We start from the raw sequence: 19,710 nt of genomic DNA on the forward strand, positions 1-19,710 counted from the left end.
CCTGTTTTTGTCCCGGGACGTTCTCCAACTGTGTGCAATCGACTGCTCACTGTACGCCAGTGGCTTTTTTTAGCATTGGACCGCCGTATATATTTTAAAACATTCTTTAAGGTCAATCACAGATATAAAAATAAATGCATAAATTACATGAATTCACAAGATATTTATGGATTATTTTAATTAAGTTTATAGAATAATATTTAAAATAGATAGAGATTTAGAGGTTATTTATTTATTTGTTTGTGTCTTTGTTTATTCATTCATTCATTCATTCAATAAGATCAAAAAGTTGCATTAAATATAGTTCGATTTTGGTGTTATTTTTCCTCCTAAAATTCCAGCTTGATGCCGAACTAGAATTGTAAATTGCAAATTATATAGAATTATAGTGGAAAATGTCTACTGTATGTAACGTTTTAGCTATATCCCACAATAATTCACACACACACTATATATATTTATTTTCACAAAATTCACACAATTAAAAAAACATCATACTTTTGCCTTTTTCAGTTCATGTCATAAAACTAGCAAGCTAAGCCAGTAGTAGTACTAACAGTGTCTGTAAACATGGCTGAAGATGTAAAAAGAGCAACAGATGAACCAAATCAATTGATTGAATCATTTACACTGAAACTGCTCTGATTGGTTCAAACTTCTGACTTCAGTTTTTCATTTCAAGTGATTCACTAGCAAAAAAAACAGATCAAAAGAGCCATTCATTTTCAAGTTTTGACATCGCTTGTAATGTAATGGGAGAAACTAAGCTTTTCATCACAAAATTATTCACTGTTTCTAAGCGCTCTAACTGGATTGTGTATCCCGAATCATTTGATTCAGATCGGGTCTTCAAATCACGTATTGCGATTCATTTGATTCAGATCGGGACTCCCGAGCACGTTCACAAATCATTTGTCTTAGATCAAAACTTTGCATACCGTGAATCAATTGATTTAGATCAGAACTTCAAGTTGCATATCGCAAATCATTTGATTTAGATCGGGACTTCGGATCGTGTATCGCGGATCATTTGATTCAGATCGGGACTTTGGAGCGCATTCACAAATCATTTGATTCAGTTTGGGACTTCGGAGCGCGTATCGTGAATAATTTGTTTCTGATCAGGATTTCGGAGTGTGTATTGTGAATCATTTGATTTAGATCACAACTTCGGAGCGGGATCTTGAATCATTCCACAAATTGAATGATTCGTGATTCGCGATCTGCACTGATCTGAAATGATGGTTTGTGAATGATTATTCAGATCGGGACTTCAGAGTGGTTTTGCTAATCTTTAGCTTTAGATCAGAGGAGTTTGGATCACAAAATATTTGATTCAGATTGGGACTTCGGTGGGGATTCACAAATCAATTGATTCAGACTTTGGAGCACGTAGCGTGAATCATTTGTTTCAGATCAGGATTTCGTAGCGGTTTCGTGAATATTTTTCCTGATTTTTTTTCTTGAACAGTAGAAAACCAAACCATAAATGAAATCTCTGACTGAAGTCCTTGAAAATCAAAAAAGTAGTGCTTGGAAAGTCCTGGAATTTCATTTTACAGTATCTGCGCAAACCCTGTTAACTGCAGCACAATAATTAAATAATCTTATTTCTGCCAGACAATATAAGATTATCAACTTAATTGCCTATATTTAAGAACATTTACATTTAGGTTAAATCATATTTATAGCAGGATGTTTTTCTTTTTTTTTCTTTTAGAAAAAATGTCCAAATACACCGATACTAATATTGTATACTGTATGTGTATAGTATATCAATAGTTTATTTATTTTTGTCAAAGCAAATTAATTTGTATAGCACTTTTCCTCGTACACATTATTTCAGGGCAGCTTAACAAAAAATAATGATGTTAATATTTATAATGTCTTTATATAATCTGTATGATATAGGAGTCGACTGATATGTTTTTCAGGGTCTATGCCAATACCGATAATTACAGATCAATTAGACCGATAACCGATATTTTAAACCAATATATAGGTCTGGTGTAAAAATGAAAATGAATGACAAAATTAAGAATAACAAGGGCTCTGACAAGAACTTTCTGTAAATGCTTTTAAAATGATTTTATCTGCAAATCTTTTTTGAAAACGACCAATACCGATAACCATAAAATGCTTAATATCGGTCCCGATAATCGGTTGACCCCTAGATTAATGTTATATCATTTACACTTAATGATGATACAAGCAATCAAGCAGTTTGCTATACATTATATATAAGCCTATGCTAGTACTGTATAAATACAGATGCTTTATATAAAGAGCTGGGTGATAATATACATACATTTAAGTGATTGTACTGTATGTATGTGAATAAAATTGGATACAATGTCAAGCTTCATAGAGCTGTGCAGTACAGGTTACAATTTTTGAGATTTGCAAAATATTTTTTTACATGAGTGTACTGCATGTACTGTATCTCGATAATGTGGGATGTACTATATATCAAACTTTTAATATATCATCATATTAGTGTAAAAGGCCCATTCCCAAGTCTATGGGGTATGAACCGAATGTGTGATGAAGCTCTGCTGGAGCTCTTGTGGACCTCATCTAGTGGCATTTTCAAGGTCAAACAATTAAAAAGGTGGTCAAAGTGTGTGTCTTGTCTCTAACGTGCAATTATGGTTGTACGTGACAGTCTAAGAATAAGCGTTACTGGCCATCCTTCACATCACAGATGCACGTATGCTGAGCTGTAAGCAGAGATGTTGTGTTCGCTCCCCTACGGGATATCGTTAATCTGATAATAACTGCAGATGACACTAGTGATGCTAACGACAGCTCGTATTTCTGCTGCGACCTCTGACACTGTGGTCGTCTGATGAACACTTCACTTGCTGCTGTAAGAACGCTAATGTCCTTCCACTGGGGATTCATGAGTTCTCAGTTAACTTTCATTTAAGGATCAGTTTTGTCTTGAATATTCCTAGTAATAAATAAAAACAGATGCAAATGAGACCAGCACTGTTGTACAGTATAAAATGATTAAATGAATGTGCATCCAATACCTGTAGAATTTCTGTTAAAAATTGAATCTGTTTAAAAGTTTTTTTTTTGTAATGTTTTTGACAGAATGCTCACTGGGGCTGGATTTATTTGATCAGAAATACAGTAAAATCAGTAATATTGTGAAATATTATTGCAATTTAAAATAACTGTTTTCTATTTGAATATATTTTAAAATGTAATTTATTCCTGTGATGCTAATCTGAATTTTCAGCATCATCACTCCAGTCACATGATCCTTCAGAAATCATTCTAATATGCTGATTTGCTGCTCAAATTTTGTAACATTGTAAATTCCAATATTTTAGCAATTTAATAATTGCAGGTTTTCATATTTTGGCAAGTCGTTTAAGACTGGTTGCATTCACAGTGGAAGGCCAACATGCAACTTGTGTACATTCTGCATACTGTTTTCCAACCCTAGTAAGTGTGTCAGTATGCATTATGTAAACTTTAGTATGCATAATTATTGTTACATCATCTCATTGTGTTGCATGTTGAGTAACATCCAGTTATAATTTTGGGAAACAATATTGCAATTAATTCAGTTTTTTATTAGGGCCCGAGCACCGATGGTGCGATTGGAATTGCTCAGTTGTTGTTTCTTCTTCTCCAAAATAAATAGGATTTTTTTTTTTATATATTTAGACAGGACAGTTTAGTTAGACAGGAAACGAAGTGGGAAAGAGAGAAGGGGGTGGGATCAGGAAAGGTCCACAAGACAGGACTTGAACTCAGGACGCCTGCAGCGCAATAGCACTGCTTGTCGACACGCTAACCATGAGGCTATTGGCAACAACATAAATAGTATTTTTAAGGGCCTAAACGTGATCAAAAACTCATGAAACTTTGCACACACGTGAAAAATGGTAAAATGTCTTGATAGCACCACCTATAAAATTACAACAAAGTGCCTCTCAAGCTGTATTTCATATACATGTAGGAAATTCACATGTTTGATAAGAGTCCTGTCCTGAACACATGCCCATGACCATATTCAGTTATAGTCATAACGCCACCCGCTGGCAACAGGAAGTGGCATGTTTTACACTGTAACAAACTCCTCTTAGAGATTTAATGACATCAACATTATATTTGGTCAGTCTTATCTAAACGCCTTTGCGATGTTAAATTCCGAAGATCTTGAGTTTTCACTAAAGGGCGTGTCTATGGCAGCCTGACAAATTTTGATGTTTCGCCATGAAACAGGAAGTTGTTATAATTCAGGAATACAATGTCTGATCTGCACTAAAATTCACATGTTTCATAAGAGTCCTGTCCTGAACACATGCCCATGCCCATATTCAGTTATAGTCACTGCTGGCAACAGGAAGTGGCAAGTGGCTGTAACAAACTCCTCCTAGAGATTTAATGACATCATATTTGTTCAGTCTTATCTAAAGACCTTTGCGATGTGAACTTGAGCTTTCATGGCATGGCCTGAGAAAGTCTGATGTTTCATCATAGGAATAGAAGTTGTTGTAACTCAATCATAAAGGACCGATCTGCCGAAAACTTCACACATTCAATAAGAGTCCTGGCCTGAACACATCTGAAGGCCAATATTCAGTTATAATCATAGCACCACCTGCTGGCAACATGAAATTACTTGTTTTACACTGACTTAAACGTGCAATATCCGATCTGCCCCAAACTTCACGTTTAGTAAGAGTCCTGGCCTGAACAATAATAGGCCAATATTCAGATATAAACATAGCGCCACTTATTGGCAACAGGATGCGTCATGCTTTGCTCTAACCTAAACAAGCCTGCTGGCAGCAGGAAGATTTGCTCAAATAATAAAAAATAACTTTGACATATTCCTTCTATATTTACCACTTTAAATGCATATTACTCACCGTTCGCTGTTTTCCTAAAGGCAATGGGTGGTGGTGAGCCCGGATGCGAGGATGCCCTTTCAACGCAGCTTGCAGCTTTAGTAAATAATATTGTTTTGTTAGTCCGATCAAATAACGTGTCAAGAAAGCACATCTGATGTTATTTCTGGTTCATTAAACACACTGAAATTGGAAAGTCAAGTGCAGTGCAGTGTGGTATACAGTTATATATAGTATGCTTATGGCAAAATAAAGCAGAATATCTGGGTTATATATTTTATGCTTACATAAAATATGCATACTATATACTGCTGAGATAGTAAGACAAGCTTACTGTGTTATTCAGAACACCAAAATTATTATAGTTATAACTTTATATATATATATATATATATATTTGAAAACCTAATAAAAATAACAAAATTGCTGAAAATATAAAAATAGAAAACTAAAAATTAATTTGAATAACCCTGCTGAACACAGCCATATCTGAGATCTCCTGAAACTCTAAATGATGTGCTTCTCTTTCTGAGAAGCAGAAAACAGTTTGTATTTTACCTTCCAACAACCTCACTGTTGTCTAAGAAAAGCAGTTGAGATCTGGAAGAGATGTGTGATTTTATTCCTGTAGATTTGGACTGTCACTGACTGATGACTTGTGTTTCCTTTCTGTAAATCCAGGTTGAATCCAAAGTTAAATTTCAATGGAGAAATCTCCATCATTCCTGTTTGATGTTAATATGTAACCTGACATATATAGAGGTTTATGTGAAGTCTGATTGTTTGATTTAGCAGTGGCCTTGTGTTTCACACCCAAAGCAAACGGACAAGAGTGAAACAGACAGTGGATATATTGCTTACGGAGACATGTTTGTGCTCCAACCGTCTGCGTCATTAGTCGATGCCGATACATGCATGACGTCATGATGTTAAATTTTGACGGGAAAAACCAGCGGAAGTGTTTGTTTATTGCTGATCTACTCCTGGCATCTCCTTTAGCATTAATCATTACAAGAAAGCTAGCAAAGGAACACTGAATTAAAGCCCCAGGAGATCTCTGTTCATTCTATATCAGTTAACTTTATGACCGAACACTCAGAGAGAGTTCACATCCATTATGATTTCAAAACTTTGCAATGTTTGAGTAACATCAGCCTCTTTTTAAAGTTAATGTGAAATGAAATGGACCCTATCTACATTTATGCAACTGGTAGAGGCTTTTATCCAAAGCAGCTTGCATTGCATTAAAGGTATCATGCATTGATTCAGTTTTTGCATTCCCTAGGAATTGAACCCATGATAAACAGAGTTAACTAAAACTAAAACTGAAAACAATAAACAAACAAAATAATAGAGAATAATATAAACTTGTTTTATGTCTTCTAGTTGCAGAACTTTTTCATTTTTCATTTAGTTAAACTTGAAGTAAGACAGCCAAAACTAAATAAACTAAAACTAATGAATAAAAATCAATAATATCTATATAGTCAGAAATGTTTACAGTTCTCTGATCTCAGTTAATGACAGGCAGGCAATCACACAAAATATTTTTGATTGTTTTTATTTTAAAATTATGTATTCATTTTGATTCTACCTTCTTAATATTTTATCAATTGTCAGTCAATCAGTCACGAAATCCTCATCTAATGCAGTGATATTCATATGTAAGTATGGCTAAAGTTTTCATTAAGTTTTTGCATTTTTTTTACTTATTTGAAATAAAATAAATAAATAAATGAACAACATAAACTTATTTTAAATCAGCTATTTCCAAAGAGTGCATTTCCTATTTTAATTAAGTTTAACTTGATGTACTAAAGCAACTAAAATTAAAACTGATGTAAAAAAAAAAGAAAAAAAAAGAAAAAGTAATTAAAACTATATACACTGCTAGATCAGTAAGAATTTCAATATTTTTAATGGAGTGTTTATGCTCATCAAGGCTGTATTTATTTGATAAAAAACACAGAAAAAAATGTGAAATATTATACACAAAACTTGTGATGTTTTTTTTTTTATTCTTTGATGAATGAAAAAGTTAAAATATAAGCATTTTTTCAAAATAAAAATCTTTTCTAACAATAAAAGTTTTTACCATTCCTTTTTATTCATTTACACATCATTGCTGAATATAAGTATTAATTTCTTTTAAAAAAAAAAAAAGAAAGAAAAAAAATTTGCTGACCCCACACTTTTGAAAAGTTTATATTGTAACACAAAATTTCTATTTTGAATGAACGCTGTTCTTTTTTAAAAAAATCACAGGTGCCAAAAAATATTAAGTAGCACAACTGTTTCCAACATTGATTATAAATTAGCATATCAGAATAAGTTCTGAAGGATCATGTGACACTGAAGACTGGAGTAATGATGCTGAAAAATCAGCTTTGATCGCAGGAATAAATAATGTTTGAAAGTACATAAAAGTAGGAAACCAATATTAGAAATTGCAATAATATTTCACTAAATTTCACTTTTTTCAGATTTCAGATTTTATAAATCAAATAGATACTTGCCTTAATTGCCTTGATGAGTAGAAGAAACTTCTTTTAAAAAAAATATTAAAAATCTAACCAAACCTTTGAATGGCAGTATAGATATATATTTTTTAAAAAAATGACAAAAACATAAATTCAAATAAAAACAGGATATAAACTTATAAAAAAAAAAATAAACTATTAATAAAAACAATAAAACACAATTTGTTGAGTCAACTTAAAATAATGTGTTACCCTGCTACCTTAAAATTTTAAGTTCAGTCAACTCAAATAAGTTTAGTCAACTTGAAATGTTAAGTTGTACTAAGTGTTTTGAAATATTTGAGTTGACTAAACTAAAAATGTGGTTTATTAAACTTAAAAGCTGGGTTTGTTACTCAGCTTCCTTAAAATTTTAAGTTGAATCAACTCAAATTTCTAAGTTGTCACTTAGTGCAACTTAACATTTCAAGTTGATTGAACGTAAAATTTTAAGCCTGCGGGGTAACAAATTATTTTAAGTTGACTCAACAAATTGTTTTTACAGTGTGTAATAGTATCTAAAATAAGACTAATCTGTATGTATTTGCTGCAGTTCTTTGTTTTTGTAATAATTTTACAGTAATTTCTCAGTAGAGAATGGTACAGTGAACACCATTCAATGCAGAGTAGTGCTGAAGTACTTGAGATCGGCCTTAAAACCGTTTTTGAACATTTTGGTCTTGTTGCAGTCTCGACTGTATTTTTACTCAGTCGTGTCTTAATGAAATGTGATCTTGGTCTTGACTCAGCCTCGTCTTGGTCTTATCTAGGTCTCAACACATGGTCTTGGTCTCAGCTTGGGTGTTCTTGACTACACTGTAAAAAACATTTTGTTGAATCAACTTAAAATAATTTGTTACCCAGCCACCTTAAAATTTTATGTTCAATCAACTCAAGTTTAGTCATGTTAAGCTGTACTAAGTGACAACTTAGATATTTAAGTTGATTGAACTTAATTTTTTAAGGCAGCTAGGTAACAAGCCCAGCTTTTAAGTTTAACAAACCAAATTTTTTGTTTGGTCAACTCAAATATCGAAGTTTTCACTTAGTACAACTTAACATTTTAAGTTGACTAAACTTATTTGAGCTGACTGAACTTAAAATTTTAAGGCAGCAGGCTAACAAATTATTTTAAGCTGACTCAACAAATTGTGCTTTTTGTTTTTTACAGTGTACAACGCTAATGCACAGAAGTACATTTTGTACAAAAATGACACTGAACATTGGCTGGGAGCACTGGGAGAGATTTGTTTACTCATAACCACTAAGATGTGGAAAAGTAAGATGATACGTGCAAATGCAGTTGTATGGTTATCTGTCAGCACACGCTTCATTCAGCACGTCGCTGTTGCTCTCTCCTCATCAGCAGCTTTTTGAACCCACTTTTTTAATGTTGTCCTGTGGCTGTTGCTGTCATTTAGGGTCACAGGGCCCGGGCTGAACTGAAATAGCCTTGCCTCTCACGTCCCGCTAATGTAATTAGAAAGCGTTTGCATTGACTGATAACACAAGAATGTGTTTCAGCCCAGCAACTATTTTGGGAACGTCATGCTGTCCGGTCCTCTGGTGCCCTTGTCTTGGACCCAGCAGAAGTTTTGTTGATGAGGCTCATATAAACACCCTTGTTATGTTTGCAAAGATATGTGTTTACATGAAACACAAGAGAAATACAGGTCAATAGTGATGTGCATTTTACTCATTTTAATTGTGAGTACTATATATATATGGAGTACTGTACATGCATATGTATATATCCTTTATATATACATATTGAATTATTTTTTTACGTTCTATTGTATTTATACACACTGTTGAATTTGCCTTTTGAAAAGGAATGTCTCACTATGGTTAACTAGTCATCCAAAAACAGATTAAAATGTCATTTAATTAAAATTGTTTCTAATCTTTGATACAGTACAATGAGAAGACCATTTTTCATTCAAGTCCAAAAAGTTTATTTATTAGGCAAGGTTTGAGTTTTCAATAATTAAGACCCCTTAGTGTCTTTACTATTTTAACTTCATTTTTAGTTGCATGTTATAATTTGTTTTCATAATTTCATTTCATTTCATTATTTAATTTAATTAATTTTTTGCCTTTTTGTCTCTTTTTTTTTTTTTTTTTTTTTTTTTTTTGGTAGACACATGGATTAAGAGATGACAGGAAATGGTTTTCAATAATTGGTTGAAATATTAAGACCTCTTAGTGTTTTCACTTTTTTTTTTAACTTTTATTTTATTTTATTTTATTTTATTTTATTTTGCCTTTTTTGTCTCTTTTTTTGGATAGACACATGATAGAGAGATGACAGGAAATTGTTTTAAGACCCATTAGTGCCTTTACTATTTAACTTCATTTTTGGTTGCATGTTGTAATTTAATTTGAATTTAATTTAATTACATTTATTTATTTATTTATTTATTTTTATTATTTTATTTTTTTTTTCTCTCTTTTTTTTGGATAGACACATTATAGAGAAATGACAGGATTTTCTTTTCTTTTCTTTCTTTTTTTCTTTTTCTTTTTTGCCTTTTTTGTCTGTTTTTTGGATAGACACATAGTAGAGAGATGACAGGAAATTGTTTTAAGACCCCTTAGTGTCTTTACTATTTAACTTCCTTTTTGGTTGCATGTTGTAATTTTATTTTATTTTATTTTATTTATTATTTTATTTAGCCGTTTTTCTCTTTTTTTTTTGGTAAACACATTATAGAGAAATGACAGGATTTTCTTTTCTTTTCTTTCTTTTTTTTCTTTTTATTTTTTGCCTTTTTTGTCTCTTTTTTGGATAGACACATAGTAGAGAGATGACAGGAAATTGTTTTAAGACCCCTTAGTGTCTTTACTATTTAACTTCCTTTTTGGTTGCATGTTGTAATTTTATTTTATTTAAATTTTATTTTATTTTATTTTATTTTTGCCTTTTTTTGGATAGACACATTATAGGGAGATGACAGGATTTTCTTTTTTTTTTTTTTTTTTTTTTTTTTTTGCCTTTTTTCTCTTTTGTTGAATAGATATGATACAGAGATGACAGGAAATGGTCCCATGCCAGATTCAAATCTGTATCAAGCATTTCCTGTCCTGCCCTTATTCCTACCCGGCAATAAATAAATAAATACATTTTAAATAGTAAGACATGCATCACAGCTCATTGCATCAACCAATGCGTTAAACTCTGCATTAAACCAACTAGTGTTTTGCAGTGCATACCTGACAGTAACAAATGTTTCATGCTGGCAAGTTGAAATACAATAATATTGCATCTTCCTTTTCACTGCATTCCATTTTGTTTTACAAATATTAGAACGTCTTGTTCTGCTGTCTGTATTTGTGATGCAACGTTTATGCAACAGACAAATGAGTACAAGAGCACAGTATGAGACCCAATAATGATGCCAGTATCGGTATCAGTGGATCCATAATTTGTGAAGTATATGTACATTTAGGGATGTCATAATGATGGATAATCACCTCAGAGCAGTTTGGCACTTGTGTGGGTGGACGAAAAGTCAGTACAGCAAATGTGGAAAAAGCACTAAAGTTTCAAAATATATCGTAATAGTCCTCCAGAATGATTTCCCAGAGAGCTGAGCTATAAACATGACTGGTACAAAATAATTTAGAGCATTAAACTTTGTGTTTATTTCATCCTGCGGTGAAACTCTGGCAGGAGGGACTTTGACCAAAGAGCAGCACATTAATACTTGATCTGAAAGGTAAATTGGTAATGAAGACAGATGTTGACACATGATAACAGAGAACATCATTATCGTGTCTGATAGCAGGGTTTAGATCTCTTATCTTTCTTATCTACCTTTATTTTCTGTGATGAAACAACAGGTAGTCATACATTTCAGTAAGAGTTCCCAGCATCGTTAGCTATTTTTTTTCCATCCAATGCTGTGGATTTAGCTTATGCGCAAAATTGGAATATTGCGTAAAACATCTGCAAATAAAACACTGTTTCCATCTAGTGAGATAAAGAGAATAAAATCATCACTTCCTGATAAACTAGTGCCAAATATCACTAAGAATATCACTACTATTTGCTGCAGCAGCAGAAGCCACTGTGAGTCGTTTTTGTTTATACTAAATCACCTCAGAGATTGCAGATGAAACGCACTAAATGCGGTCATGTTACAGGTATTTTGCTTTCATAAGCAGATGCTTTTTTTAATTACAGTTAAATTTTTGAATTTAAATTGAGGCAGGAAACAGAATGCAAAATAGCAATTCAATTTTGATATTAATGACGTAGAATGACATCAAAATTCAAAAAAGTAATTTTTGTTGTGTAAACTCAGAATTTTGTGAAAAGAAGTCAGAATTGTGAGAAGTCTGAGTTTATGTCTCAGTTTTTCCTTTTTTCCCCAGAATTGCAAGAAAATGTCTGATTTTTGAGATAAAGTTGCAATCATTTTCTTTTTTTTTTAAATTGAGGCAGGAAACATAATGCAGAATATCAATTCAAATTTGAATTTAGTGATGTAGAATGAAATTAAAATTCTATAAGAAATTGTAGTATTGTAATTTTTGTGATGTAAAATTAGAATTTTGAGAAAAGAAGTCAGAATCCTGAGTTTATATCTCACAATTTTAGTTTTTTTCCTCAGAATTGCAAGGTAAAAAGTTTGGATTGTGAGACGTAAACTGAGTGTAGTTTATAACTTACAATTTAAAAGTTTTTTAAACGTTAAATAAATGAGTTGAAATGTAAACCCAGAATTTTTGGTGGAAAAAGTCAGAACTGTGAAATGTAAAATAAAAGTAAATGATAATAAAAATAAAATTACGAGAGATAAACTGAGAATTGTGAGGAAAAAGTCAGAATTCTGACTTCATATCTCACAATTCAAACTTTTTTTCTTGCAATTCTGAGGAAAAAAAGAAAAACTGAGAGATAAACTGTCCTGCAATTCTGAGTTTATATCTTGCAATTCAAATTTTTTTCTCTAAATTCTGAGTTTACATTTCACAGTTCTGACTTTTTTCCTTAGAATTCTGAGATTATATCTCCCAATTAAATTTTTTTTTTTTTTTCATTTAAAACATGAAAAATCAGGTAAGAAGTAAATAAGTTTGAAAAAGTCAGAACTGTGAGATTTGCTGAGAATTGCTAGAAAAAGTCTGAATTTTGAAATAAAGTTGCAATTATGCAATTATATTTTTTTCCATAATAAAGTGCTCTTGTTATCAGTTCAGGTCTCTTCATAAGTCCCAAACACACACGCTGCATCTTATCTGAGGAGGTCAACCTCCACGCTTGGCTTCAGAGCAGCTGTGGGTGCAGGGCACAAGAGGAAAGTCCATGACAAAGGAACAGTAGGTTTAACTGTCTGGCCGACCTCCAGCTCTCATTACCGAGCTACGTTGCATACCAATAACCAAGAAAGCTTTTGTCTGTCTAAGCAGGTCTGCGAGGGAAACAGAAGCGAGAGTTTTTGAGGCCGGATCGTGTGTGTATGTGTGTGTGTTCGCAAGAGCGAGCCGAGCTCATTCAGGAGTCATAGAGTTAAAAATAACTTTATTGCGGATCATGTTTTGGAAGGAGGGATCTACTTCCCAGGCTGGGACAGCCTGCCATGCAGGGGCAGCACAGGCGGAGTGTGTGTGCATGCGTTTGTGCATGTGCGTGTGTGTTTTTGTGGCAGCGGCAGGAGCGCGTTGACTTCACACACGCAAACGCGCTCTTTTTCCGGGCCTGTCCTGATGGTGCCTGTCCTGTTTTGTGCTCCAGATGAGCTGCTGGATGTAACCTGGCTCCATGAGTGCTATGAATGACTCCCTGGATGAGACGCGCAGCCTCGGGGAGAAAGCGGCCATATTTCGGGGGGCGAGAGGCAGCGGGAACGTCGTCGGGTCGGCCTTCATCCCATTGCGCTCGCCCTTGCAGCCACCCAATGCCGCGCTCTTCAAAGGAAATAGGTAGGACGTGCATTCTATTGCAATTCATTTTTGTGCATGCAAACGTCCACTGTGTGTACACACTCTCCGGTTCCCTACATCAGTGCCGTACCTCGTTTCTCACCGGTTAATCGTTAACGCATCCGATCGGACAAGCAATAGAGCAGCCTTTGTGTCTACGTGAAAACACCGTAGACTTTGTACCTGTAAACAGACGGGTTGAGAGCAACGAAACTGGAATCAAATCAAGCACCTGTTACTTTCCAGCTCTGGGGAGGAATCGCAAGTCCCTCTGCGCTGGCACTTTGTGTCACGTCTTCAACGTGTTTGTGATACGGTAGCTGTGAGATCATGACGGCATGGCTCGAATGCTGCCCTCGAAGGAGGACTCTGAAGTGTTTATTTGTGCCGTAACCAACAAACAACTGAGCTCGCTCAGATGTAGACACACAAACAAATGAATCAAATGCACCCTGCTGCCTTCCAGCATCTCTAGATTAGGGTGACCGTATTTTCATATGCAGGTATGCTTGTTGTTTTCTAAGGCAAAGACACTAGGTGAATAGAGTAAAACACACTAATATACTGTACTATATATACTATACTGTATTATATATATTATACAAACATACAACCAATACTGTACTTACTTTCTCTTTATTTCAGAGTCAAAGGTCCATATCAAAAGGCATGCAATCATACCCTAGTGAAAAATAAATATACTAAAGTATATTTAAAATGTATTTATTTTGTACTAAGTATACTACAAATACATTTACATATTATGTACTTAATAAAAATATCATGCAGTTGTGCTTTTAGTATACTAAACTGGTATATTTAAAGTCAATTTAAAGGTAAATTTAAAGTAATTTTTTACTTAATGCACTTTTATTGTGCGGAAGTAGTGCTGAAGTCCAACTAAGGATAAAGTGGAACTATTCTAAGTATATTTTATTTACATTTTAAATATTTTGCATTTAAAGACCGATATTATTTAAAGATCATACAATCCTCATCAATAGTAACATTAAAAAATATTTTAGGCTTAATATTAGGAAATGTGCATTGTGCACAAGTAGTACTCTAAATAAAATTTAATTACACTTTTTATATCAGTAAGTCTCGAGCGATATGTCAGTAAATATGTTAATAGACTTTAGCTATACTTGGTATAAAATAAATGCATTTTAAATCTATTACTTTTTCCTAGGGTATACATAAACATACACATAAACAGTATATGCATAACAAAAAAAAAAACACATTAAAAGCATTAAAAGAATTAAAAAGCAGACGTTTGTTCCAATGTTTCCTATAGGTTTCACAATACGTCTAAAGCTGATTCATTACATTGCCATTTTTTGTAATACTTTTTTTCTGAAATGTTGTTTGCCATAGTTAAAAAGTTATATATTTAAAATACATTTATTGTTTACTAAGTATAGTTCAAATCTATTAACATATTTACTGACGTATTGCTTGAGACTTGCTGATATAAAAACATTATAATTAAACTTTATTTGGAGTACTACTTGTGCACATTTCTTCATATTAAGCCTAAAATGTGTTTTAATATCACTACTGGTGATTTTTGAATAATATCAGTCTTTAAATGCAAGATAATTCAAGTGTACGTGCAAAAGTTCCACTTTAGCATAATTAAAATATACTTGAGTATATCTTTAGTTGGACTTCAGCACTACTTCGGCACAATTAAAGTGCATTATGTACAAAATTAGTTGTTCCAACTTAGCGGACTTTAAGTATACCACTTTAGTGCAATTGCAGGGTATTTTTATTAAGCACATAAATATATAAATGTATTTGTAGTAGACTTAGCATGAAATGAGTGTGTTTCAAATACATTTTAGTATATATTTATTTTTCACTAGGGTAGATATGCAAATGAGGTATTATCTAACTAAATATGCACTAATTTGCATTTATTTCCAGAACTGAAATATGAATGCTGGTTAAAGGCAGGTTGTTTCACTATGTTGACATATTAGAGTTAAAGAGATTTTGAACAAATGTCAAATCCTTAGGATATAGCTATAGATACAAATAAAATAAGTTTGGTGCAGGATTTCGGACGGCCTTTAAAGATATGTATTGTAATTGAAATCTACAGATGAAAATAGATAAAATACACACTTGGTATGTGCATTTTTTGTATTTTTCTTTCTAGCAGTCCAAAACAGCTTACTGTAAAAAGCCAAATATCCCAAAATGTAAAAACTGACCATTGCTTAGAAAAAGAAATATATTTGCTTGTAGTGTCTTGCCTTAAATAACGAAAAGATTCTGATAATGGGATAGTTCAATCAAATATGACTCTTATGTCATTCCAAACCTGATGACTTTTCTTTTTTAAACGATTGAACACAAAAGATATTTTGAAAAATGTGTTTCTGTTCATACAATGGAAGTAAGTGGGATTTAGTGTTGTTTGTTCTCACTGTTCATTAAAACACCTTTTTTTCATGTTCTGAAAGAAAGTCAGACATGTTTGGAATGGCATGATGGTGATTAATTGATGACTTAATTTTCATTTTTGGGTGTTTCAGTGTTCTACCTGGGCAAGTCAGTTAAAATGGGCCATTGTTAAGTACACTGTCGGGTCAATTCATGGTTTACCTAAGACACGCCTTGTGAAACTGGGACTGTTTTAAGTAAACCTGGGCATCTGGTCACCCTGCCACACACAAATACTGTACACAGCTCATATACACATACTCTAAATGCTCAAACCAGCTTGAGATGAAGGATTTTTCAGTCTTTTCCCTCCTATTTTTCTCTCTTTCTGTTTCTGTGCATCTCAGTGTTTTATTAAGCTGTAGTACTTTGCTAATAGCGCACTTTAGTTTAATTGCTTTAAAAAAACACGATTTGTTGAGTCATCTTAAAATAATTTGTTACCCTGCTGGCTTAAAGTTCAGTCAACTCAAATGAGTTTAGTCAACTGGAAATGTTAAGTTGTACTAAGTCACAACTTAGATATTTGAGTTGACTAAACTAAAAATTTGGTTAGTTGAACTCAAAAGCTGGGCCTGTTACCCAGCTGCCTTAAAATTTTAAGTTGAATCAACTCAAATATATGTTGTCACTTAGTACAACTTAATATTTCAAGTTGACTAAACTTTTGAGTTGACTGAACTTAAAATTTTAAAGGCAGCCAGGTAACAAATTATTTTAAGTTGACTCAACAAATTGTTTTTTTTTTACAGCGTAGGTGATTCTCTTTAAAGTTATTTTTGCTCAGTGAAGATTTTTGATGATTTATTGTATATGTAAAATTGTTAATGTATATAAAGTCTCCTATGTTCTGCATTTATTTATTTTATTTAGATACATCAAAAACAGTATATTGTGAAATATTATTACAATTTAAAATAACTCTTTTCTATGTGAATATATTTTAAAATGTAATTTATTTCTATGATGCAAAGCTGAATTTTCAGTATCATTACCTCCGGTCTTCAGTGTCACATGATCCTTCAGAAATCATTCAAATATGCTGATTTGCTGCTCGAGAAACAGGATTATTATCGATGTTGAAAACAGTTGTGCTGCTTTATATTTTTGGTGGAATCCATGAAACATTTTTCCTTCAGGATTCCCTGATGGATAGAAAATTCAAAATAACAGCATTTATTTGAAATAGAAATATTTTGTAATCATAGAAATGTCTTTACTGTCACTTCTGATCAGTTTAATGCATCCTTGCTGAATAATTTCTTTAAAAAATAAATAATTAAAAGCAGTCTCTCTTTCACTCTCTCTCTCTCTCTGTCTCTCTTCAGTCGTCTCAAGTATCCATTCCTCCTCTTAGATGGGTGTGCCAGCTGAGATACAGCAAAACACACACAGACAGGCCAAATGAGTTTGCAGCCAAAATCTTGCAGAGATTTTGCATAATTGAAAGTCTATTTTAAAACTATAAAACTGTGATGCATTTAAAATAATGTTTGCATTTAATTCAGCATATATAAAAGCCAGTGCGACAGTTGCTAAAATTATGTACTGAATTACTGAAGTTAAGATGCTTGGGTTTTAGGATGAAAATAATCCAATGATTCTTAATACTCCTGTAAGCAAACTTAATTTCCTTTAAGCAAATAATGGGAGTGAAATATGACCTGTGCATGTTCTGGGCGTTTTTCGTGAGATTTACCCATCAACAGAACTCTCTAAACGGATTATAAATAAGCACATGATCGCACAGCATCAGACTGCCGCTCCTCGCTTTACACCGGCCCTCCGGGGATCGTTCAGGTACTGCCGATGAAGTCATCTCTGGCTGAAGACCGGCTGTTGCCTGGGAGACGGAACTTCAGTCATCCGGTCTGTCATCATATGACATCAACCGCTGCCTCACACAGCTGCTGTCTGCTGCGCTGAGAATGCAGAACGTCTGGTTTATGAAATGTCATTCGCGTCTCACATGCATGATAAGCGCTATTTTGATGGCGCTAGTCGTCCCTGAGGAGGCAAATTCGAGTTTCGGAGACATATAGTACTTTGTGATTTCAGCCAGGGTTATTATCATTAACTAAAACCATAAAAACATTTCATTACTTCAGATAATAACATTAAATGAAATAAAGATAAAATATAAAAACACTCAATTATTTTATTTCAGATCGTTCCCAAGGCGCCATTTCTTGTTTTATCATTTCTCAGTTGAAGCAGGGTTATTATAATTAAACCTTTAACTGTTTACTTCACCATATTACAAATAAATCCTAATCTAATCATGAAAAAACTATACATCGTTGGAAAGGCCTAAGGCTCCTAAATAGATATTTTACCATATTTTTGTTAAAAAATATGGTAAAGTAGGAAAAGTAATAGATTACTATATGTCAAGAGTGCAACTTAAAAAATCTACATCATAACATGAGTTCTGACCTTTGTCACAAAAGACTTTCTTTGTTGCCTTTTTCCCTATCACGCAATAGAAATCATAAGAAATTATATATTAGTTCAAAACTTCAGATCTCAAAATTCATCCTTTGAAAGGCATTTTAAAATCAGACATAGCATTACCGCAGAAAATGTACTTCAAAATCATATTACAAAATTTTTCATTCATGAATTATAAAAATGTAAGTCTGGATTTTGCATTTTTATGTCTGTGTTCAAAAATGGGAGTGACAATTAAAGGGTAAACAAAAAATTAAAACCATAACATAAAGTAAATGTTAACTGGCATAAAATAATATATTAAAAACATTTTATATAAGCTAGTTGCAAAGGCAACATTCCTTATTCTAATTTAGTTTAACTTAAAACTAAAACTCAAATAAAAATTAATACAAACTATATGCATTAAAAAACCTACTAAAATCACAGAAATACAGCAAAATTACTAAAGCTAGGTAAAATCAAAATGAAGATAGAAAATAGAACGATTCAGTCTATTAATAAAAACCATAATAGCATCTCATTTACAGTAAAATAACACTGAGATGAACTCAAATAACTAAAACTAAACAACTTAAAAAAAAACTTAAACTTAATAAAAACTATATAGACATATTTGTAAAAATAATAATAATAATAAAAATGGACAAAAACACAACAAAATGACTAAAACTTTAACTAAAATCAAACAAAAACAAATACATTTTATTTATTTTATTTTAAATTCTCTGCAAGTAACCCATTTTTTGAAAGACTCTTAATAACATCAAGTACATGTTATTGGTGTCACGACATTTCATACGACGATTGGCCCTAAACCATTCTCTAATCCTTTCAGCTCCTTTAAACAGTGCCAGTCTTCCATCATTTTAATTCAAGTTTTCTTATCATTGATTTCTGTCTCTTTAGGAAAAGTAGAGAGGTGGACGACACACAGATGGGACCCGTCCAGAATCCCTTCCCAGAGTTGCTGCCGTCTGCTGTCTCTCTAGTGTCTGAGTGTCTGTTACCTTGGACCAAAAACAGTGCGACTCAGGTGAGATGTGTGATTCACTTAATCCACTGCTGTTCAGAAGAGATGCTTCGCTGTCTATGGCCTAAATATGGAAAATTATGTAATTGTCTTCACTTTGGAAAACTGATGGAATGCTGCTTTAGAATTTGGTCAAAAGATGTTTTCTTGAGAGGCTGCAACAGCTCTTGTGTCTATATAGGCATCTTGTGTATCATATGAAAGCAAAGTATGCATTTGCAGTGATTGATCAGTTGGTTGACTGGTTGATTTTCCCTGGTGGTCTTGTTCTCATTTGATTAAAAAGTCCAGAAGTCAAAACAAACTTTCATCACTTTCTCAAACCATTGTTCCACTGTCTTAGTTTTGTTCCCGGTCAGTAACTTCATTATGAATGCATAGATGGAGGCAATATTTCAGTGTAAATCCACTTCTAGTAAGAGTAAGTCTAAAAATACAGCATATAAACAGA

General features: G+C 33.0%; 1 protein-coding gene across 2 annotated transcripts in view; it reads left to right on the forward strand.

The window, feature by feature from the left end:
- grb14 (growth factor receptor-bound protein 14) overlaps positions 1-19,710 on the forward strand; it is a 93,370-nt gene that overhangs the window by 6,892 nt on the left and 66,768 nt on the right. For both annotated transcript variants that reach the window (XM_051119203.1, XM_051119204.1), the window contains exons 2-3: positions 13,131-13,318; positions 19,136-19,262. In XM_051119203.1, coding sequence (XP_050975160.1) covers positions 13,158-13,318; positions 19,136-19,262 — 288 coding nt within the window. In that variant the 5' untranslated portion in view covers positions 13,131-13,157. The remainder of the gene's footprint in view (positions 1-13,130; positions 13,319-19,135; positions 19,263-19,710) is intronic.

Source organism: Labeo rohita, chromosome 9 (genome assembly GCF_022985175.1).
Source record: "Labeo rohita strain BAU-BD-2019 chromosome 9, IGBB_LRoh.1.0, whole genome shotgun sequence".
In the NCBI taxonomy this organism is placed as follows: Eukaryota; Metazoa; Chordata; class Actinopteri; order Cypriniformes; family Cyprinidae; genus Labeo; species Labeo rohita.